This window comes from Xyrauchen texanus, chromosome 42, assembly GCF_025860055.1.
Source record: "Xyrauchen texanus isolate HMW12.3.18 chromosome 42, RBS_HiC_50CHRs, whole genome shotgun sequence".
Taxonomy (NCBI): domain Eukaryota; kingdom Metazoa; phylum Chordata; class Actinopteri; order Cypriniformes; family Catostomidae; genus Xyrauchen; species Xyrauchen texanus.
In genome coordinates this window covers 26,468,159-26,493,920 of record NC_068317.1, presented here as the reverse complement: position 1 = coordinate 26,493,920, position 25,762 = coordinate 26,468,159, and the positions used below count along the sequence as shown (strand labels likewise).

Genomic DNA, 25,762 nt, shown 5'->3' with positions numbered 1-25,762 from the left:
CTCTGCTTCCTTGGCTCAAGACAATTCGATTAGATTCAATATATTTTCCATACATCATAAAAATGTTTCCGCCATTTTGAATTTCTAGGTCGTTTGTCCGATTTGCATGAAAATTGGCCTGCATCATCTAGGAGGAACTTACGACAAAAAGCTATTCACAGAACTTTGATGAACCATACCGTTATCGAATTGTGCTTCAACGAATTTGATGAAGAATGTGCAAAATTTAACTTGAGGCTGTATCTCCGCAATGCTTTAAGGGATTGGGATGAAATTTGGTACATGTCATCACCATTAGGCCCTGAGGTTACCTGCAGCATTTTGGTGCACTGCCCCCTACTGGTCAGGAGAGCCTGATCCTGATCTTTCCTGCATGATAACCATCATGCCCAGATAGTACCTCAGCAGTTTCAGAACAGTGCCACATACTTGACAAAAATTATAAGAACTAACTATTTTTAGTTATTTTTAAAATAAATGGGGTTTTTAATGATTGAAAGTTTACTTTTTCTAACTGCTCATCGGACTCTAACCAAAAACATGTCACAAAGCTTCTTTTGCTGCTCATGGTGCAGATAATTGGCTTGACTGACTTGATTGGTATCACTGCTTGCAGCTATAGTTGCTCAAATTTTCACTTTATGTGCAATGTTAAAATTCCTTCCCTAGATTATTCTTAAGAAAAAGTGAAAAGACCTATGCTTTGACAAGCGCTGTTTCTGCTATCCTTTAAACAAAGTAAGCCTCAAAGACTCAAATAGCTACAAAGTAATATTTTTCATGCCTTACATATCAGACGTGAGCATTATTCAGCAATACTTCAGCTCCCAGAAATGCATTGCAGTATATATAAATTATGCAAATGACAATGTTCTACACATAGCTTTACTGTTTGACAATTTAATTTATGCTGCTGTTATTGTATTTGTTGTAACTTGCAGTTATTTGTCATTTTGTGATTATTCAGAGCTCAAAAATAGATCCAGTAATAAGATCCAGGTTTTTGCGCTGAAATACAACGCAACAAAAGTGACGCAATTGTATTGTGAATCAGCCCCATTAGAGTGATAATTATGTCATCATTTTCCCACCCTCATGTTGTTCCAAACCACTACAACTTTCTATATTCTGTGAAACACAAAAGGTAATGTTAAGCAGAATGTTCCATCCCAGTCACCATTCACTTTATGAAAAAAATGCAGTGTAAGTGAATGGTGACTGAGGCTGTCAGTCCCTAACATACTGCCTACCATCTTGTTTTGTGTTCCATAGAAGTAGTAATTTGGTTTGCAACAACATTAGGATATAAAATGAGTAAATGTCAGAATGATAATTTTTGGGTGAACTATCACTTTAAATATTTGGGTAAGAAGCATCACAAAACTTTATTCAGAATAATCTCTGATGGTTTGTTATGGTACAGCATGTCTGGCACGATCAACACAACTAAATCCATTCATTATCACAAGATTTAGTTGTATTAAAATATTTTATGTTGTAATCCTTTTTAAATGAAGATATGATGGGCATACAAGTCTGCGTTTTCCAAGTGACATAATGTCTAGAGCTTAAGGCAGACAATTCTGACTGTACAGAAAGAATGTGGTTTTAAATAATTGGTAACATTTTACAATAAGCTTCCATTCATTAACATTACTTAATGCATTAGGTATCATAAACAAACAATTAACTATATATTTTTACATTGTTAATGCTAGTTAATAAAAGCATAATTGTTAGTTTATGTAAGTTCATAGTGCATAGTGTTACCTGATTTTAAAAAAGTATTAGTATATGTTAAAATTAGCATTAACTAAGATTAATAAATGCTGTAAAAGTATTGTTCATTGTTAGTTCATGTAAACTATTTGTAACCTTATTGTAAAGTATTACTAAATCATTTCCTGTATAAATTATTTTTTTCTCCTTACCATGCACACTAACACATAACTGTCCATTTTGCCAATATCAGCTTCTAGGCAATATCTCTTTCCAGCCAGAGCTCGTATATTTACTGCAAGCCTTTCAGACTGCAAATCAGAGTCTGCTAGCTTCAATAGTAGTCTGGTGTAGAGTTTATGAGCAGTGGTTTGTGGAGCTAGATTTCATCTCTCTTTGCGACAGCTTTAGTCGGGGTCAAGGTGTTGCTTTGTGGCGGCTGGATTGTTTTTTTTTTGTGTCTAGAAAAACATGATCCAATATATGTCTGTGTCATTCTGCTCGGAAAGGTGTCATGGAAAAAAAATAACAACCCAGCTGCCATGTAGCAACACATTAATAACCTGTCTGCACTGTATTGCAAATGAAAAATGCTTTATCTGGGAACAGTGGTAACAGTCTATGGGGATTTCACTGAAAGGAAGTAGCTTTTCAAATTTTATTCATCTTCACATATACAAATTTGCAGCAGCCGGTAACAATACATGGAGGAACCAATGCAGTTTGTGTCTTCTTTCTCCACTTTCTCCTCTATATTTTGTCAGGTGCCAAACCATAGACTTTACGAGGGACATAAATACTTGCGGATGGCTTGCAACCAAGCAACCCTCAAAAACACCGAAGTATACACCTAACAACACCCTAGCAACTGAAACAACTCAAAACACTTTAGCCACCACCCAGGACAAAGCACCACTCACATTTTCTTCAGAAAACAAAACTTAGTTTAACTTTCTCTTGATCTGTGCATATTTTACACCAAAATGTTGGGGGAGGAGGGTCTAAATAAAATGAAAAGTTGCTATTTAAATGTAGTTATAGAATAAATCATAAGCTAAATGTTAATGTAGAGTGAGATGTCCAAAGTGCAAGTTTGAAGCACATCCTCCCATATGCTGCCATTCATCTGTCAACCATATTTAGGTAAATAAAGAACCAAACCGAGAGCTGACAGAGCTGCAAAGGTCCAGCGTGGAGGCATTTCAGAGTGAGTCACTGCCTGTGATGAACTAAATTACACACAGTGATATGTGAGGTGTATATTCTCACCATTTGCTGTTCTGCCTTGTGGAAAAATACAAAATAATCTTCAGTTTTCAATCAACAAGCTTCATTCAACAACTATGCAGTGAACAGTGACAAGTCAAGCTAATGAGGACATTTAGTGTGGGGCAATGCTTGGAGTAATCTAACATCAAAGGCTTATTTTGAGCATATGGGAAGAGTGCAAGAATGTACAATGGATAATCTCATTATGTTTATCTACGAAGACTGAACACATGCCGTAAACATGGGGAGGCCATTAGTTATTCATGTAGTCCTACATACATGATAATGAGATTAATTTACATTAAGGGTTTTAGAAATTATCTTTAAATTACAGAGAAACATAGGAATGAATATTCAGCAGTGCTGCTGCCCTCATAAGTGATGGTGAACAAGAGTGTTCACTAAAAGCTGTTATGACACACACACACACACACACACACACAAACACACCATGTTTTAAAGATTCTTGGTGTTATTTCTCACTGCACTAAACCACTGCACATATTAAGATTGTTTTTTTATTATTATTATTATTATTTATTTAAGCTCTCTTCACATATCTAGCTTGATCTATGTACTTTCATGCAGTTACATATCAGTCAATAACACTAATCAATCAAATTCGTATCAAATCACACATTTAAAGTTGTTTAAACTTTTCTTACATATAGTTTGATCTGCCTTCATGCGATCATTCATTTATCAATCACATCAAAATGTATCAATTATCGAATCCACAACTTATCCAATCATTTATCAACATTAATCACCTCTTAATTAATATATAATCACTGGTCAATCCATGAAACTTAATCCAAATAAATATCAAATATCAACCACTCAAAAACATACACTTAAAAACAAACCACCTATAAATAGACACCTACATCTCACATTTGTATACATCTCTAGACATTTCTATAGATCTTCATGCAATCATTCATTCGTCAATCAATTAACACAAATTACTTACCGACATAATTAAAAATAAATAAATAAAAATGAATATTAACTTCAATTAAAAGTTCAAAATTCAGTCAATTTCAAGTGATCATAACGTGATATGATTATGAAATTTAAAAAAAGTTCAATCAATATCAAATCACACACGTGTCCTTGTTAAACCTATTTGCGCCTTGAACAATAAATGAAAATCTATATTTATTTAAAGTACTCAATGAACACTTTGATAGCAAGTTATTTATTCATCAATAACACTTTATATGAATATCAAATTGCTCTCAATCTATAGTCTGATCTGTTTTCGTGCATTCATTCATTTATTCATCAATAAATGCAAGTCACTTGCAAAAACATTTACCAATGAAAATTAATACCAAGTGATCGTTCATCAACTAACAACCTTTCAATGTCAAATCACTTCTCAATTACTAGCCAGCTCAGCTTTAACTGCCACTCACACTCTTTATCAGTCACCAACTCACCACCAGTGTGGGGACTCCAGTGACCACCGCGTAGAGCAGGGCGGGCGGAATCGCACTCGTATCCTCGGGTCCGAGGTAAGGTTTCGTGTAGGCGGTCTCGTAGCAGAAGAAGCCCTGAACATGCACGTTGAACGTGTCAGTGTACTCAAAGTAGTACGCCAGCATGACCGTGCCCGCCATGATCACCAGCTGGAAATAAAGCATGGTCGTCAGAGGTTGGGGCAGGAACATTTACCAACAATCCACAGGAGAACCTCCAAACACCGGTTTTGGTTCAAGTACAGTGCCCGTTAGACCTCCCGCATCTCGGCGGGGTCTGACGCTTCGAGCGCACGCGAGGTTGGCACGTGAAAAAGCACGCGTTCGCATGGCACTCCGCTCGAGCCGGAATGAGAGAGAGAGCGCGAGAGGCTGAGCGCGATATGTGCGCGCTCTTCGTTCCAGGCTGATAATGATGAGGAGGAGAGACATCAGGCGCCGTGCCCGCGCCTCATCATCATCCGCTTAGACGGGTTAAAGCTTCAAGGAGTGTGTGAGAGAGATAGATGCGCTTTCCCTGCAATCACCAAATGACACCTTTAATCACGCAGTAGGATAACCTTAGAAAAAGGTATTCTTAACCAGGGTAACAACTTATAAAACTTGTTACAACAATAAAACTATTGTAACTTGACAAACTACCACTGTCAAATAAAAATAAATCAGGCTATGACAGAAAGGTTTTGAATGATTTATGCATCTTTGAAGATCTAATATGAATTTGATGATAGATAGATAGATAGATAGATAGATAGATAGATAGATAGATAGATAGATAGATAGATAGATAGATAGATAGATAGATAGATAGATAGATAGATAGATAGATAGATAGATATGAAATGTTCAAGGGACAAAGACATCACTTCCTAACACCAACGAATAGTCCTTGAAATTGTCTATTCTTTTGAAACAGTAGCCTACATGTTTTAGCATTTATGGATTTGGCCCATTAACTTCCATTGTACTGTAAAAGTGCCTCACTGTAACATAGATTTTTGCTTATTTTATTTTAAAAATTTTTTAAGTAAAGGAGGGACTAGTAGAAACATTTCCTTCCAGACTGAGGGAATATATCCAAAAACAACTATCAAATATGGTCTTATATAAATGTATGTTTTCCATGATGCACAAAACTACACAACTACACTTTTTTTGGAGGCTGTTCACTTTAATTAAACACTTTATTTTGATTTAACACCATTGTATCAGGTTTCTTGTTTAAACACGATTGCATCATGTTAAACTGACTTGAATAGGTGACTCTTTGGCTTAAATCCATGAGTTTATTTTGAAAGAGCTTGTTTCAATCAAGCTTGTTCAATAAGGGCAACTGGCAGCAGGAAGTAATCAGTTGAGACACAGTCGGCATAGTCATCAAGTGTTTCCATTTGAAGAGATAAATTAAATATTGAGGAATTAAATATGGGCATTTATAATATTGAGTTTGTTAACTATATTAATGTTTTGACAGGAGCACTGCAAGATCACACGGGTTGCCAGGTTGAAGACACACAACAGGAATGAGCAAATTGACAAAGGCAAGCGACGAGCATTACACTGTAAGTTTATCAGCTAATGTATTCGTTTGCAATGTTTTTGTTGTTTGCAAATTATAAACCAGCTCATATGGATTTTTTTTAACTCAATTTTAGCTAGATGTATTGCTGGCTTCCATGACTGCAGCACACTGTGTTTGCCCACTAATTTGTTTGAAATCTGCCAACCCATGGTGTGGAAAACTATTGGGATATGAGCAGTGGGCGGGATCACACAGGCCAAAACACAATTTGTACTTTGTAATTCTACTTTGAAATGTCCATTCCGGCCAATATAACTTGACCGGATTGCCTTCTTTAATAAATACAAACAACTGTTATTGTTTGTTTTATTCTGTTGTTTGTCTTGCATTGCCCTATATTGTCAAAATACAATGTATAACGGCAATTAAAAAGGATTTGGCCTGAATGAATAAAATGATCTTACTGTGTATTGAACAAATTAATTAACATTTTTATGTGATGAGCAAAGTACATTAAAAACATTAAAATATTGAGCTGGATCAGACACCTTAATGTTGGAAGGACACATACAGCACATACACAAGTTGCTGGTTTAGGTAACTGAAGAAACCTCTTAGTTTAACTTCAGTTTAATTATGATATTTTAGGATATGCAGAATAAAACAGTTATCTAAAGAGCGTTTTGTTCTTCTACAGGATATTATTTTGAAACATGTAGCATGTGCTTAACTTAAGCAGCTCCTCGGTGGATGAACAGAGGAACAATATCTACATTTTAACATTGAGGAATTTTTGTTTAGTGGAGATGGCCTGTGATTCTTTGTTAAATTAAGTATTTCTTTAAGGTTACTGTTGTGTAATTTAACTGATAAACTTACACTAGTGGCCAAAAGTTTGAAATAATGTACAGATTTTGCTCTTATGGAAAGAAATTGGTACTTTTGTTCACCAAAGTGGCATTCAACTGATCACAATGTATTGTCAGGTCATTAATAATGTGGAAAAATTACCATTATAAGTTGAAAAAAAAAATTCCTTGTCAAAAATTCCTCCACATGCAGCAATGACAGCTTTGCAGATCGTTTGCAATCTAGCTGTCAGTTTGTCCAGATATTCTTCCAGCAGCACTTGCCATACATGTGGCCTTCTTGTCGGGCACTTCTCACGCACCTTAAAGTCTAGCTGATCCCACAAAAGCTCATTGGGGTTAAGATCCATAACACTCTTTTCCAATTATCTATTGTCCAATGTCTGTGTTTCTTTGCCCTCTTGTATTCACATGTTATGTTGTTGTTATGAATATGTTTATGTTATTAGCCCAGACAGAATCTGCGCGTTCAGAAAACTCACAAAAGAATCAAAACAGAATTGCAACATTTCTCATTTCTTACAAGTTCTACAAATTCCCCATCACTTGCATGTTATTTCTGAAATAGTTTGGCTAATTGTGTGATGCTTTTAGCAACCATTAGGTGTACAGTACTCTCAGGCTAATTTAACACATTTTACTCTGTTTAATTCCCAAAAATCTGCTTAGAAAGAGCCAAAATTGTCTACAGATTATATCTTGGCCTTAGCTTTCCTATCTTCAGACTATTGTGAAGGTTATAAAAGCTATTAATTTGGGTTGCAAATTGAAGAGTTTTAGATAATGCACAATGTTTAGGCTGAATAACGCATTCAACATGTTCAACACTTAACATTAGATTACAAATGTACTTTCAGGATCAACATAGTGTCCACACAAGTCGAACCACTGTGCTTCATGCACTTCCTGTGCTGCTGAGAGAAGATGCCTCAAGCTTCTTCAAAACATGCGGGGTAAATTACTTTATTCACATATTTCGAAATCATTTAAGCATTTTTGAAACTTAAAGGAATACCTCACCCAAAAATGAAAATTCTTTTAGTTGCCTTCTGGTCGAGGTTTCAGAGATCTGAGCACCAGAACCGTCAGGCACAGGAACAGTTTTTCCCCTCAGGCTATCCATCTCATGAACAGTTAAAATCGGCACATTGAGCAATAATTATGTGCAATACACAGTTTAGTCTTCTTATATTTGTCCAACACATCCAACCTCTTCGGCCATTACATTCCCAAGCACTGTATATAACAGATTTGTATGTAGATTTGCACTACGTATGTGTGTACGGGTATGTATGTTTGTGTATATATATTCCTTGTATGTGTAAGCATACTTGGCAATAAATCTGATTCTGATTCCGATTCATGCCATTCAAGATGTGTATGACTTTAATCTGCAGATCACAAACAAATATTTATAAGAGTGTTTCAGCTCTGTTAGGCCATGCAAGTGAATGGGTGTCAGAAATTTGAAGCTTCAAAAAGCAGTTAAAAACAGCATAAAAGTAATCCATACAACTCCAGTTGTTAAATCCATGTCTTCTATTATAGTGATATAATTAGTGTGAGTGAGAAACCGATCAATATTTATGTCCTTTATTACTATAAATCTCCACTTTCACATTTATATCTGAAAGCCTGTTTAGTTTCACTTTCACATATGAAAGTGAAAGTGGAGATTTGCAATAAAAAAGGACTTAAATATTGATCTATTGTTCTGTTTATTGTATCTGAAGTTATGGATTTAATGAGTCTTATGGATTACTTTTATTCTGCAGTTTTGGAGCTTCAAAGTTCTGGTAACAATTCACTTGCATTGTATGGACCTACAGAACTGAGATATTTTTCTAAAATCTTCATTTGTGTTCTGCAGAAGAAAGTAAGCCATACATGTCCCGAGGGTGAGTAAATGAAGAGAGAATTTATTTTTAAGTAATACTGCTAGCACATTTCAAGTCACCTAAAATTATATAATTGAAGTTAACCTGGCTTAAAAAAATACTTTAATACAAAGCATATTCTTGATTTTAAAAACACATGTTTTTTAAGTTGTATAAATATATTAATTAAGTTTGCAGAACTTTACATTTTGAGTTGTGGTTAATTAAACATAAGTAATTGCATATTTTGATTGGACCAAAATAATTTCTTTTAATTTATAAAATAAAAACAAGATATGCATACTTGAGACTTACGTTTTGAATCTTGTAAAAGTAAAAGCAGTCAATTGACCAAAAATGAGTCCACTTATTACTTACTTACTTTCATTGTAAGTGCCTAACTTAAAGAAAAGGAAGGATGAGTCAAAATAATTTTGTGGTAAGCAACATGAAATGTTTTCAATTAAGCTTAAAGGAATAGTTCACCCAAAAATGAAAATTTGCTTATAATTTACGAGTTTCTTTCTTCATCAAAACAGAATTTAAGATTTTTAGGATTTCAATTCAGGCCTCCTCCTTGAAACTATTCAGTGAATGTACTCCATTTTTTGACGATCCAAAATGCATATTTAGGGTGCATCAAAATGATCCACTCGACTCGACAAATAAAGTTCTTCTGAACCAAAACGATTTATTATTTTTAGAAACAAAACAATAATTATAAACTTTTTAACTACAAATGTTCACGCCCCTACATCTCTGTGACACGCTCATGAGAGGGATGACTTAAGCTCGTTAGTAAGGTCACGCATCACGTAGAGGAGGCAGGAAGCGCGTCACTGTATACAAGAGAAACTTGCTTAGACCACAGACCAAGTGCCGTTCACAAACCAAAACAATTTCAAAACAATATAAAAACAAGTTTTGATGAACTATTCCTTTAACTTGTACTGAACCAGTAATCCCTTAAAGCTACACTATGTAACTTTTGTCCCTCTAGCGGTTAAAAAATAAAACTGCATGTGTCTTGTGGAAGAACATTGTTTTGGTTGTGGTTGGGCTCTGCTCCTCTGTGCGGATGAAAGTAGTTTGAGGCATCAGTGTACACATGAATGCAGGACATCTTATCAGAGTGAATGGACAGATAAATAACGAAAGAAAAGAAAAGAGGAATATCTGAAAACATGTCATCTGAGCGGACTCTGTCGCTTTCCCTTTTTGCTTGTGGACTCTGCTCTGTTCTGGTTTTCTTTGTTTTTACAAAGTGATTTCCTGGAGGTTTGCCGTTTTCAATGATCCATGGTTAATTTTACTCATTCGTTTAGACAACAAACTTTCAGCTTCATGATACTCCCTCACACGCACTCCAGTAGCCGGATCTTATTTTCTCTGTGTATGGATATGACGTCAACACTCATGGACGAATTACATTTGTATGCAATTTCCCACGAAATCCATCCCGGCAGCTCTAAAATATTTAGAATATGTTACCATTATTATGGGTTTATCAAAGTGTATTTGAGTAAAGTAAATACATGGTTTGGAAGATCGATTTTTGTTGCACTCCCTTATTAATAACATTATTATTTTTTAACAAAAAAGTTACATATAACTTTAAGCTTTGAATGTGGTATATACAACAGACTTCAGAACTTCTGTCCAATAAATGGAGTAGTTTCATACCATGTGCTGCCTCTGTAGTCTCGTTTGACACTCACTGAAGAATGAGAAAATAGAATTGATATTTATAACTGGCATTATACCTAGTTCTAGTAACTTGACCTAATCTACTTCATCTAACGTGATATAAACATGTAGGCTAAACTAGATTAGAAGGCTTAAATGTAGTAGAACATAACTGATCCATGTTAAACGAACACCATTCATTTAAGTTAAACAAACACCATTCATTCAAGTTATATTTACATGGTCCATTTTATTGTGTTTAAATTGATTCCATTTTGTTAAGAGAACTTGTTTCAATCACGTGGAACCACTGTCCATAAATGAATCATGTTCAGCTAAATAGCAGGTTACACAGTTGCATTTTTGATAACAGAATAAAATTAAAAGCTCACAATTTCATGACTTCTTCTTGATGTACCGCAACACTGTATAATTAAAATAACTGTGACCTTTCCTCAAAAGCTTTGTCACTTGGTCTTTTCAGTTATGAAATGTCTTATTTAATAACACACCTCATACACTTTATTAAAGCGTCAGACAGCTGTGATAAAGTCTTATGGGGATTCATTTTTTCACTTCAAAACATTAATAAAAATGTAGTAAGAAATCATCTCCCCTGCTTCAACCCCCTCAGATGTTCAGGTTAATCTTGGAGAGAATAAATTACAGTGCTGGCATATATGTGACAGGGTAATGTGGCAGAGCTGTATACAGTGATGGTGCCTGGATGAATAACATAAGGGGGCATTTGAAATTAATAGTAGGGGGGCACACAATCACTTTACCATCACTGCAGCTACTGTAACATGACTAAAATCACTGGTGGTGTTTAGGGATGTCGTCATTATGGCACGCAGAACCACCCCTGGTTGGAGCGTCTCTTTTTAGTATAAAGTTCCCCTGGGGTTAAAAGCACATTTAATTTATTTTCTCCCAAAACTCAAAATAGCATCAAAAACTCTCACCGGACTTTCCTTAATTATCCCATAATTAACTCATCCTCAAGCCATCCTGGGAGTATATGACTTTCTTCTTTCAGCCAAACACAATCAGAGTTATATAAAAAATATCCCGGCTCTTCCAAGCTTTATAATGGGAGTGAATGGTACCTTAGATTTTGAAGCCCCAAAAAGTGCATCCATCCATCAAAAAAGTAATCCATACGGCTCCAGGGGTTTAATAAAGGTCTTCTGAAGCAAATCAATGCATTTTTGTAAGAAAAATAACCATATTTATAACTTTATAATTACTGGCTTCTGGTAACGGCGTTCCGCACATTCACAAGAGAGTTGAGTTCATACCTATATGTATTATGCACAAATTAAGTTAAATTTATCAAACACAACTGTTAATTTTATATCATTTTTAAAATATATTATTTTTTAAGACTCAGCTGTCCTTGCTAACTGTGACGGACCACCAATACAGTATAATACAAAACTGTACTACTGTTATCACAGGACTGCCTGCTGTTAGCCTACTGTGAATGTCACCAGGCAGCGAGAAATGGTTCAAGTTCAAATACTGAAAGACTCCAATAAACCAAGAAAAATCACAAATGTACAGCAGTGCTGGAGTTACTGGACACATTATATTTTGTGATTTAATTAACTTGACCTGTACTGTAGGACACTGCATTTTACTGTTCACCACGTTTGGCTTTCAGCAGGTAAAGCTTTTTCTGTGGGCAGTTCGGTTCTCTTGTTTCAGTGATGTCAACAGATAACAGTCGAAGTGAGATCGGGAGGCAAAGTAAAGCACATGGAGCCACTGAAACATAATCCACAAGATTACAAGTTCCTTTTTTATGAGAGGGGTGAGCAGAACAGAGAACTAAACTGTTCATATTTGCTGCATCTCTAATGTCTGCAGAGGGAGCGCTAGCACACGCCCCATGCTGCCCTGCGCGATGCCTGTTTAACATGTGCCAGGATCCGCCTTTGGTCAAAGCAAATAATTTAATTTAAAATTTGTCTTAATTTTTTTTTATTTGAGTTATTTTACTGATGTATTTATTGTACAATAATATTTACACTATAGACCTTTTTTACACTCCAGGTTTTGGAACATGGAAGTAAACGATTGCAGGGTAAACAGCGTTGAATGGGAGACCACAGCCAATATTATTTCCACTTATCCATTTGCTCCAAAAGCATAATAAAAAATCCACTATTACATTTGAATGACTTTCCAGAAGTTAAAAAAAATATAAAATATTACAAAGCGGTGGATTAAGACAAATGTGAGAAGATACCAAATAAACAGTCACTCTCTAAGTAGCTGTAACTGAAACCCCCTCACAGCTGTGGTAATTAATTTTTTAAAACTATTTCCAGGGTACTATAAATCACTATAAACCTCCACCTTTGACAAGCCCCAATCAGTAGGCTGAATGTGAAAGTGAAAGTTACAGAATGTTGAAGTGAGATTGAAAGTGTATATTTACAGTAAAAATAACTTAAATATTGATCTATTTCTTAACTACACCTATCATATCACTACAAAAGACAACTGGAGTCTTATGTATTACTTTTATGCTGTCTTTATGTCCTATTTGAACCTTCTGAGTTCTGGTCACCATTCACTTGCCCTGTGAGGACCTACAGAGCTGAGACATCTGAGAAATCTTGTTTGTGTTCTGCAGAAGAAAGAAAGTTATACACATCTGGATTGGCATGAGGGTGAGTAAATGATGAGAGAATTTTCATTTTTGGGTGAACAACTTTAACATGTGAGCTCAAGAATATGATTCATGATCCTGGTAATTTTGTTACTAGATACAAGCATGTTCTGTGTATGATGCATCAATGAACATGAAAAGCTTATTCTACAGTTTTACTGTTCAGAAACACACCAAGGACCCGACTGACCTATATTGAGTTAACACTGATGACAAATAAATCTGAACTCTGTTACAGTAAAATACCACATAATTTCTTACAAGGACATTCCAAAATTATCAAGAGGAGACAATATAACAAAGTAATAAAACTAAATTCTAAAAGGAATAAAATACTTCTAAATACCCCTTAAAAGAAGATTATTTTGTGGGCAAAAATGTCTTTATTATAGCTTCTAAAAAAGCAGCATGTATTAAAATGCAAAATAACAAAAATAAACTTCAAAGCAACTTGTGAGCTTTATCCTTTGCAATATGCTACATGAGAAATGTATGCCCTGTCTTCAACATGCTTTTTTTTTATATTTGTGCCAAGCCATAAAAGGATCAATAAAGCACGGCTATTTAATCAGCAGCTGATTCCTGAACGAGTGACTCGCGAGCTAGTTCTTTTGAATGTACAGTGCGAAACATACAGCGTGACGATTCTCAAACAAATGACTCTTACGAGTCGGTTCTTTTGAATCTACAGCAGGAAACATGCAGCGCAACCGGTGTAGTCAGATTCCTCAACGAATGACTCCCATGAGTTAGTTCTTTTGAATCTACAATGTAAAACATACAGCCTGATTCCCAAACAAATGACACTGACGAGTCAGTTCTCTTGAATCTACAGCACGAAACGTACCACCTCAATGAATGACTCAGCTGGTTATTGTTGGTAAAAAAAACTGGACTGCTATTCATTCATATCATCATGTGAGATTGAAAATAAATCAAGAACGGTTGCTATGTAAGGCCTGTAAGACTTAAATAAGAGTAATTAATAGATGGTTGTTGTTGATGTTAAAATGTGTAGTTGAGTTTTTATGTTATTAGTGGCTGTGACAGAGCAGAGGGCAGGGCAGGGCCGTGATTCTACACACCCGGCCCCTTATCAGGCTAATCAAGCCTCCGAGAAGGATAAAGGCTGACTGCGGATGGTGGTGCGACAGAGAGAGAGAGCGTTTATGGGCAGCTGTCCGTCATATGTGTGTGTTTGTGTCTTTTCATTTAAGTTCTTAATTAAATATAATTAATATTGTCAAGTTGGTTCTTGCCTCCTCCTTTCCATGAATCCCTTTACAGTGGCATTGTCTTAAAAATTATTGAATTAATACAATATCTTAATTTAAAGTCTATGTAAACACTTTTTGCAAGAATCAGTTCTGTTAAAATAAAAAATTATCTTATAATTTAGCACCATGCTGCTGAGTATAATCAATGTTTTCAAACAGATTCCCCCATTTTCCATTGGTTGTATACATTTTATAGTCACGGCCAAAACTCACACCATTGGTCGAGACAATTTTAACACTAATAAAGCACACAATTTAACATAAATAATGTCCTACAGCTCTAGGAGATAAATACTCTGTTGATACCTCTGTAAAGATACTGTATGATCTTGAAGGCCCGGTCTCCATTGAGCCTGCAGAATGTTCCAGACACATAACGTAGACCAGCATCAAAGCAGACTACAACAGTATATGATGTATCGGATGAGTAAGAACAGTGGCTCTCTCTCGCTCCATCTAATAGGTTGTTGCTATTCACTGAGCTGCAGTTCTGATACTTATTCATCCATCTCGTGATTCTTTTAAACGTCTCCATAGCTTCAAGACAGATGCTCTATGGAGCACTTTAATCATCCAGTTTTTCCATATAAAAGGCACTGGGTTAATGAAGCATTAAACTCAATATTAATGGAGATCATTCAGGAAATATGAAAGAACCCATAGGCAGGGCTTTTCACTGTTCACATGTCTCTCTCTCTCTCTCTCTCTCTCTCTCTCTCTCTCTCTCTCTCTCTCCTCCACCAGAAGCATTCACTTATTTTTATGAACATCACTGAGAACAGCCACACAAAGAAGTCTCATTACCTGAGAAGCAGAAATGTCTTCTCTTTTGTTAAGACAGTGCAAGCTTTTATTAGAAAACCCTTGGCTATGACACAGATTTTTGATGGAGAGATAAATTACAGGGGATACCTGTTAGCTGAACAGTTGATTTATGCACTATTCCATGAGTGTTTTAATATGGGTATCTATTAAAAGCACAGCATATGTATGTGTCATGATCTACTGTTGTGTTTCCTTGTGTTTATCCCCTGTCTTCTGTTTTCCCCAGACTACACTTCCCAACATGCACTGCCTTCATCTCTATCAGCTGTTCCCTATTGTTCTCACCCGTGTTCCATTTCCTCATTAGCATTTGTGTCTATAATGATCTGATTTCTGCTCAGTGTCTGTCAGTTCTTGTTTTCAGTTCATGTACTGGTTGCTATCTTGGATGTAACTTTTGTTTTTGTTACCCACTTCCTAGTCTTTACCGTGTTTACCGTGTATTGGATTTATTTGCTATTAAATTTAAGCTGCATCTAGATCCTGCTATCATGACATCCTTCAAACCTTACGGAACAACTGGCCAAATGGAGCTGGTGGAAAATACCCATAAGGGAATACTCCCTTCAGTGCCATTCCCAGCTTCACAGGATTTGCAGACTCCCATCTTGAGTCTATTTACCGGATTGGACTATTAGCTCACCGGTGGAGAGATTTACTGGATACTACACATTAAAGGAATACGTGAGGATAACGCTAGATCCTCTGGCTTCAGAAAGTCCTCCTCTCGATCCCTATCCAGATCCTGGCTTCCATGACTGAGCCTGCCCCATGCCATGTCCCAGCCACGCCTGAGCCTGCCCCATGCCATGTCCCAGCCACGCCTGAGCCTGCCCCATGCCATGTCCCAGCCATGCCTGAGTTTGTTTTTGTTTCCCAGTTCCTAATCTTGCCCTACAAGTGAAGACATTAGGTTGACTGAGAATAGGCTCTACTGATGTTATAGCAACTTATCAGGTACATTATGATGGTTGATGATAATGAATGAGACACCTATGTCAGCCACACTTTAAAATAAATGACATTTTATCATGTCACTGAATTAGCAAACAAAATATAAAACAAAGTGGCATCTGGAACAAATTATGCACTAGACTTTTTCCAGAACTAACTTGTTTTGTTTGCAATTTTTTTCAATTACTTCTAACCACCTGGTAATTTTAGCCCTATAAAGCCTATGAAATAATAATCATACAATTCTATTTATTCATTTAATGGAGCAGTTTTTTAAACCAATAAACAAAATCTCAAATGTATTTTATTTTATGTGTTTGTTTATTCATATGTGAAAGATTAAGCTTTAAAGGTCATGATCCTCCTGAGACCCAGCAATTCATTTTTGTACATTACTTTTATTTACATTTCTAGCCCATACATGCCATAGTAGTAAATCTTGGGGTATCTTAAGAGGACAGCCTGGACTTTTCAGATATTCCAAATCTTAGGGTGTTTGGCCATGACAACAACTTCTCAACAATATCATTTTTATGCACTAAAGATTATATTGTTGTTTAAAAAAGTGAAGAATTTTATTTCAGTTTTTCAAATCTATTTTTATTTTTTTATTGTGGTGGGTATATAAATATATATGCACGCAATATCAGTTACAGTAAAAATGTTCAACAGCAAAATCAGCAAAGATCTCACAGCAAAAAGACATGTAGGGTTCAACGGGGCTAAAGGCTCCTTGGGGTAAAAGGCTCCTTTGATTTGATTTCCCCCCAAAACACTAAATAGCAACAAAAACTACCACAGCACTTTCCTTAAAACCTGTTTGTTACTATACACTGCAAAATGTTCCTGATCCATGAGATTTTTGTGTGTTAAGTCTAAAGGTTTGAGGCCATTTAATCTCACTTGTAATCTTTTTTGAAAAATATTGCTGAAATTATTTTTTGCTACAAATGCTGTCAATAAAGCTCAACTTGTATTGAAATATTCCTATTCTTTAGCTGCATTGCAAGTACTGCTAATCTCGTTTTAAATGGTATGTCATCCTGTATTTTGTTTTGTTTTTGTTTTGTTTTCATGAGTGTATCACTCCATGGCAATGTTTCATTCTTTTTCATCTGATTTCTCTCCATTTAATATTTTAAAGCATTATATATCTATATCAATAACTGTCCACTAAGTGAAAGGTTATTATTTGGGGTAAAAAGCCTCCCTATTGCAGGGGCTTAATGCCCCTATTAAGCACATAGTGAGGGGAATAGATTTGCAATGAAAAATGTCCAAAGTTTGCTCACATTGACTGATCCAACCACAATGGAAATTAATTTGAATATAGACTACTTGTAGGTAATGATGCAATGCAATGTCAAAAGTAAAATGTGATTGAAATGAACATGAAATGAGGCTCCCTTTTCTTAAGTGGTTATTTTGAATAAGCATCGTCTTAATTCGTTACTTAAAGCATCTTGCTGTCTTAAAGTATTTGTATAAGTTGACAAATTGTGCCCTATAACTATTGCCCTGTTATTTACACTATATAAATTTTTCTGGCACATGGAGTTAGCTTTATAAAGTGGAAATCTGAGCTAAATGAATAAACACCCAATTGACAATTGCCTGTTCCGCATCACAAAAAAGCAATTATACAGAAAATCATAATTCTGTTTCAAGAGCAACCCAGAACAGAAGTTATGTCAAGTACGCTTCTCTTTTTGATTGATATTTCTAACCAAAGCCCCTCTATGATTCTCTTCTCCAGACTGATCTCAACAAGGTATCTATTGCAACTTGCATATATTTGCAGACGGCTTGGTCGCTGATTGGCACGGCAAACAACTGTTTCATTTACGCAGCCCTGTGTCAGCCTCAGCCCTTCAGATTAATAAGGATGTCTCCATGGGGAGGATGACCAAGCATTTAATTACAGGCATTTAACAACAAAAGCTAATTCAGCACAGTCCCTCATAACCCTGATCCCTACGGACAGCAGAAAACATTGCCACATCATGGAGGGACTAAAGACTCTGCTGCACTCCTCCAGTGAAATCAAGTTCTTTGACCCCACTGACAAGAACACTGTACGAAAAGCTTCTTTGTGAGTCTCTGCCTCCCAAAAAGTAATTAAGAGCTTCTAGGACTTATTGATTGGGGCATTTTGAGATGAATACAGATTTGACTGCACGAATGAGCGATTTATGAAAACTTTAAATAAGCAGTAAAAAGCAGATTATAATGCTTCCAAATGCCTTAAAATATTGACCAAAGGGAGAGAAATCAGATGAAAAAAATTAAAAATTGCCATGGAGTACACACATAAAAAGAAAAAAATTCAGGATGACATACCATTTAAAATGAGATTATCATTTTGTAAAAGAAATAGCAGTACTTGCAATGCAGCTAAAGAATAGGAATATTTCAATGCAAGTTAAGCTTTATTGACAGCATTTAAAAAATAATTTCAGCTTGTCCCTCCTTTTCTTAAAAATAAAAAGCAAAAATCAGGGAGACAGTGTGACATTTACAATGGAAGTGATGGGGCCAATACGTAAACGCTAAGACAATATGCATGTTAACACACTAAAAAACAAAGGATTTTTGAAGGTTCAGATTACTTAAAGGGTTAGTTCGCCCAAAAATTACAATTATCCCATACATTACACACCCTCAAGCCATCCCAGGTTTCTTCTTTCAGCCAAACACAGAGTTATATAAAAAAATATCCTGGCTCTTCCAAGCTTTATAATGGGATTGAATGGTACCTTAGATTTTAAAGCCCAAAAAAAGTGCATCCATCAAAAAAGTAATCCATACGGCACCAGGGGGTTAATAAAGGCCTTCTGAAGCGAAGCAATGTGCTTTTGTTAGAAATATATCCATATCTATAACTTTATAAACTATAATCACTGGCTTCCAGTAACGGCCGTCCGCACATCAAAAGAGAATCGAGTTCCGGCATATGACGTAGGCGTAGCGTAATCTCCGGTGAGAAGTAACGAATGCGGAAGTGCAGAGGATAGAGGAAGCCAGTGATTATAGTTTATAAAGTTATAAATATGCCGTTTTTGTATAAATCTTACAAAAACGCATCACTTTCTTCAGAAGGCCTTTATTAACACCCTGGAGCCGTATGGATGCACTTTTTGGGGCTTCAAAATCTAAGGTACCATTCACTCCCATTATAAAACTTGGAAGAGCTGGGATATTTTTTTTTATACAAATCTGATTGTGTTTATCTGAAAAAAGAAAGTCAAATACACCTAGGGTGGCTTGAGGGTAAGTAAATTAGGGGATAATATTCATTATTGGGTGAACTGACCCTTTAATTATAATGACCTAAAGCAACACAATTCTTAATTTTTGTCACAACTTGATTTCATTGCATTCTATGCAATTACATTTGTAAAATTAAAGTTTACTAATCCTTTTGAGTTGGGGCTACATGAATACTTTTTGGAGCATTGATGAAAATGGGCAGATGATTTCCATTTACAATGCTTGGTATGGGAATATTCAATGTTCTGTTTAAATATTGGAATTTAAAAAGATTGTCTGTTAGGCTGAAGTTTTAGGGGTTACTATTGTGTGGAAGATTGGCACATGTGCTTAAGTTGAGGATGGCCATTCACATTCAATTGATAATTTATTTGGTGCTGCTTAGCTCCATAAGCATTCACTATCAAATTTACAGTGCAACAGTTTCAATGTTCTTACTTCTTACACTTGCTCACGTGGCATATACTAATGATTAATTAAAATAAATAAGTTGGACAAACGTAAGAAAATTCATTACATTAAACATTATTAAATTGAGCTTGATGAACCTAATGAAGTTGAGGTAAAACTACTGTAGTACATTGTTCAATGAAACTGACTTAATCTGAAGGAACTAAATTAAATTGCATCACTGTAACATAATTTTTTTTATTTTTTAACGAAAGTCTGAATTTTTTTTTATCAACAATATGCTACAAATGCTGTCATTTAAGCTTTACTTGTATTAAACCCAGAATATGCCTTTGAAGTTTTAGATAGGTTTAGCTTTTGTACTGTGAAAATCAAAGGCAGCATCAAAGCCGCATTGCCGTTATCATGAAACTCAGCACACATCTTGTTTTAAGTCAGCTGTGCATTAAGAAGCCGTTCGCATCAGACGTGTTCTCGATGTAGATGTGTCAGATGGACATCTTGGCCATTGTGCTGCATCTCGCTGTTTTTGAAAGCTGAACATTTTATCATAATGATATATATGTCAATGGGAGAACATTTAAATTAATTAAATTCCTTAAAACATTATGAACCTTACAAGCAAATTGCATCTAAGGCATGACGGAACTTTAGTTTTTATGGAGTTTGTTAACTGGTTTGGAATTAATTATTTAATTAATTAATTGCAGAAGTTTAATATTTTAGATTAGAGTTTTAGCAATCCCTAACCAGAATGAAATGTCAATACGGTGCTGCATTGCAAACACTGAAAATAGAAACACAGATTTAAAAGAAAATGAGGCTTTTAGACACAGGGAGGGGAAACCTGTCCATCATGAGAAATCTGTCCCTGTTTTGGTTAGTGTTTTTCCTGCATGTAAAGTGAGGGTTGATTGACTACTAGACATATGATAGTGACTTTGACAGATTGACTGAAGATATTTCTTTCTTACTTATTTTATTTATTTATTCAGTTTTCTTTTCCAGCAGTTGGGTTCTTTAATGGATGGCTCCCACTCTGTATATGATGAGATATGCTTTAGCTGCCAGGCTCAAACCATCCCAACAATTCCCCAGTGTCGTTCATGTGGAAAATGCACAAAGAAAAGTTTTATAGCATTCAGTAGGAAATGTGTGCCATTCTAATATCAAGCTGAAAGGTACAGTGTGCTCTAAAACTATAATAAAAAATGCAATGCATATAAAATGCATTCAATAACTAAACAATGCATCCCTGAATGACAATATTCATTGATATATACAGAAGAATATATGACTTTCTTATTTGTATAAAACATTAAGAGGCTCACTTAGATATAGTCTTGATAGGCCAAATATATGCAATTTTTTGCAATCCATCAGCAAGTTATTCTGTTAACTATGAAGGGATTCTGTGCCTTTAGACCAGAACTCAGAGTGATGAGTAACGCTGTAATTCTGGGCTGTAAAAGCATTGATTTTGACCCCTGTAGAGGCACTAGGATCTCACTTCAACCCACACACAGTAGACTGCAGTAGAACACCTCCCTCTGCAGCAGAGGACTACCCGAGTGGGTGCCTTTCTTCCTCTACCCACATCAGATACTTACTGATGTAGAAGTGTAATCACTGCACTCTCAATGCAGCCAACAAAGACTGCCCAATCATTGCGGTGTGGGAGGTTTGTTTGCAAATCCATAAGTGGCTTTAATTGCTGTCTATTTGTATTCCTCACACAGTGATAAAAAGTATAAATGGACAGATAGGACACAGAGGTTCATTTCACACCCTTGGCAGGTTGACGATGCTCCTATTTTAGATGAGGCCAATTACAATATTATTATGGAGCTTATTTCTGATAATAGCCCATGATTGAACAGCCTTCATTGCTTTCAGCTCTCATTATCAAAAATCTTAACTTTAATATCTACAGAATACACTTGTTTAATCTACTTTGACAATTCCACACTTTTTATATTGAACCCAACGTGTTTTCTGTCCGATAGGGCAAAATATGTTTAATTCACTCACATTTCTAAATTCACATATAAGGAAAATTTTGAGCCATCAGATAGGTTCCTGATGTGCCAGCTGTCGTTCTTCACTTGTTTGTTGTGTATGAGCTTCATGTTCATTAAATAGTAACTTGTCATTATTAGGCAGATCACTGTAGATGGCTTTTATTTGGCATCTTACCTCCACTGTGAGATATTTGTAGAATTCCTTGTGAATTTTTTGTGGCATTATCCCATTCATTTGTTGAACTGAAAGAAATAGAAGTGAATTCATTAAATATGCAAGTGCAAGTTTACAACAAAACCACTGGATGTCGCTAGTGATCATCTTTTTGATGGTTGCCCCTGCTCAAGCATGGTACTGTTTTGTATTTCAGAGGTGTTTTCTTAAAGTGGACTTCAAATCGAAATAGTTTTTTTCCTTTTCTTTGTGTCTTTTTCACAAACTTCATCAAAAGTCTATCATAAATCCATCAAGGTCTTTTCAAGAGAGTTATAGACCATAAACATGATGAAGACAGCCAAACAGAGGTAAACAGTGAAAAGGAAAATATATAATGGATGGCATCAATGAAGTAACATACTGTATGAAGAGTGAAGACTGTTGGAGTTATCTATTTTCAAACAGCAACCCAAACGCCATTTGACCTCTCTAAAGTGTACTCTACTGAAGCGTTTTCAGGCCTGCCAGGACTGTTTACATTGTTCCATGTACCAACTGTGAAACTTTTGGTTAAAAATCTGAATGTAATTTATTTTTCCATTTATTATAATAGTCTAAATGTAATCTGTTTATCTGCCAAGGGCTTGAGTTCATGACTAGTTGTTACAATTATACATTTGTATTAAATTCCTGCTCCATAAAAATGACTTCAAACTTTAAAATGACCAATGTATGTGGCCTGAGTAGCTCAGCAAGTATTGGCGCAGACTACCACCCCTGGTGTCTTGAGTTCGAATTCGGGGTGTGTTGAGTGCCAGGCCAGGTCTCCTAAGCAAGCAAATTGGCCCAGATGCTTGGGAGGGGAGTCACATGGGGCAACCTCCTCGTGGTAGCGATTAGTTGTTCTCGCTCTCAACGGGGTGCATGGTAAGTTGTGTGTGGATCGTGGAGAGTAGCATGAGTCTTCACATGCTGGGAGTCTCTGCGGTGTCATGCACAATGAGCCACGTGATAAGATGTGCAGATTGACTGTCTCAGAAGTGGAGGCAACTGAGACTTGTCCTCTGCCATCTGGATTGAGGTGAGTAACCGCACCACCACAAGGACCTACTAAGTAGTGGGCATTCCAAATTGGGGAGAAAAGGGGATGAAAAAAATAATCAGCAATGTACTAATTAGTCATTTAAAGGGATAGTTCAGCAAAAAAATAAATAATTCTCTCATCAGTTACTCACCCTTATGCCATCCCAGAAAAAAAATAGATTTTTAGAAGAATATTTCAGCTCTGAAGGTCAATACAATGCAAGTGAAGGGGTACTGAAGGTCAATACAATGCAAGTGAAGGGGTACTGAAGGTCAATACAATGCAAGTGAAGGGGTACCAAATTTTTGAAGCTCCAAAATGCATGTAATAAAATTAATCCATTAGACTCCAGTGGTTAAATCTATATCTTCTGATAGGTGTGGGTGAGAAACAGATACATTTTAAGTACTTTATTCCTATAAATTCTCCTCTCTGCCCAGTAGGTGGTGATATGCACGAAGATTGTGAATTGCCAAAAAGAAAAGGAGAAGAATGTGAAACTTAAAGTGGAGATTTATACTTAAAAGAGACTTAAAAATGTATCTGTTTCTCACCCACACTCATCAAACCACTACTGAAGATATGGATTTAACCACAGGAGTTTTGGAGCTTAACAATTTTGGTACTTATTTACTTGCATTGTGAGGACCAACAGAGATTCAATATTCTTCTAAAAATCTTTGTTTGTGATCACCAGAAGAAAGTCATACACATCTGTGATGGCATGAGGGTGAGTAAATTATGAGAGAATTTTTATCTAAGAGTTTTTCCAGATATTAATTTACATAAATTAATAATTTAATTTCCAGAATGTAATTGACATAATATGTATATAGGCCTAAACTCAGAGAAGATACATGCAGCAAAGAGAGGTTTAACAAATGAGAAAATTAAGGAGAAATAATCATTTCATATGAAAATGGAAGGAATTAAATGTTAAATGTTTAAATTACATTGAGTCTTGTTGACACAAATTCCACAGAATATCTTGTCACAAAATATATTCCATGCCATATCTACCCAGGTGTTCAAAACAGCGAATGACTGATTGATAAACAATCTTACATGTTTAGAATGATATGAACAGCATTAACTGCAACGATGTGCTTCTGTATACAGTGTACTGTGAACGAGCACTGCGCAGTGCAGTATTATAAAGCCGTAAATGGAATGAACGCATCACATGATTTAAAGTGCGTGTATATGGTGCGACACAGTGAAATATTGAGTCCTACCTTTGCCAGTCTGACTTCACAACAGCATCAGAACGAGCCCTGCTGGAAGAGGGAGATGGCATTTATTATTCTCTGCTGCTCGCCGCTCGTATTAAAAAGTGGTTGTCTTCGCGTTTTGTTGTATAATGAACTTTTAAAACAGCTTTGGTTTTGGCTGTTTAACCCAGCGGTTAATGAGAATTCCCTCTCTGACACGGTGCTGCTGTTCTGCGCCGGCGCGTCTTCAGCGTAGGCTACATATAGGCCTACTCACTTTACCTCTCTGATGGCAGGCATGTTTACTCAGGACACGCGCTCAACTGTTGGGTTCTTTTGATTTCAGGTATAGCGACATAAGAAAGTTGTTACAGTAGAATGGACCAATATTTATGTAAATCGTTTTAATCCGGGATGAGTTAAATTTGCAAATAATACATAGCACTTGGTAATATTATATTTAATTATTATTTATATTCACTTTCTATGCCCAAAACTCAAATTCTCCTTAGGCAGTGGAATGTTTTTTTCACTTGTTTAAAAGTTAAGATTAATCTACAGCATTTGTGACATAATGTTGATTACCAAAAACAAAATGTAAAAAAATCGAGGTTACAGTGAGACCATTTTTTGGAGGCAGAAATGTGAAGCATAATTTTATAAAAGCACTATATTAATTCTTCTGTTAAAACTTGCTTATTATTTGAGCTGTAAATCGTTTTACAGCCCTTTTGGGATTTTAGAGTTTAGAGCCTTACGTTGTTATGGCAACACAACTGTAAAATTGGATAAAACTTTTTATCACACCAATATAATGTTAACATGCATATTCTTTTTTACATATTTCAGCTATACTTTTGAAACCATAAGTATTTTAAATTTAGCAGATTATCTCCATTTACTTCCATTGTAAGTGCCTCAATGTAACCCAGATTTATTTCTTTATTTTTAAAAGAAAAATAGAAATTATTTTTTTAAATGTATTTTATGGTAAAAAACATTATGCCACAAATGCTGTCGATTTAACTTAACTTGAACTGAACCCAGAATATTCCTTTAATTGTTTGATATTATATTGCAATGCTTTGTATTACTTTGCTTTGCATTGTATTGTATTGCAATTTAGGCCTATTCTGACAACTGTGAATTTGGTGTAATGAGCAAAAAAAATATCTGATTTTTGATTGCCCATATTTAACATTTTCTTCACAGATACTGTATAGCCCCTTTTTAACGTTCATTTCATTCATCATACATTCTGAAAGAACAAGTCCTAATTTCTTCAAATAATCTTATTGTCCGTATTCGTATAATAAACGCGAATGATTGGAGGAATGTCCATCGCATGAAAAAGTATCTGTGTTTGTTCATTTTGTAAACAGGCTATGACTGTAGGACTAATAGCGTACATGAAATAGACCATATTGTCTGTTTATTGACGATGTG

The 25,762-nt window shown here is 35.6% G+C and overlaps 1 protein-coding gene across 2 annotated transcripts in view; it reads right to left on the bottom strand.

Moving 5' to 3' along the window:
• Nucleotides 1-4,856, bottom strand: part of LOC127635212 (phospholipid phosphatase-related protein type 5-like) — a 44,907-nt gene extending 40,051 nt beyond the window's left edge. For both annotated transcript variants that reach the window (XM_052115088.1, XM_052115089.1), the window contains exon 1: nucleotides 4,434-4,856. In XM_052115088.1, coding sequence (XP_051971048.1) covers nucleotides 4,434-4,664 — 231 coding nt within the window. In that variant the 5' untranslated portion in view covers nucleotides 4,665-4,856. The remainder of the gene's footprint in view (nucleotides 1-4,433) is intronic.
• Between the last annotated feature and the right edge of the window lie 20,906 nt (nucleotides 4,857-25,762).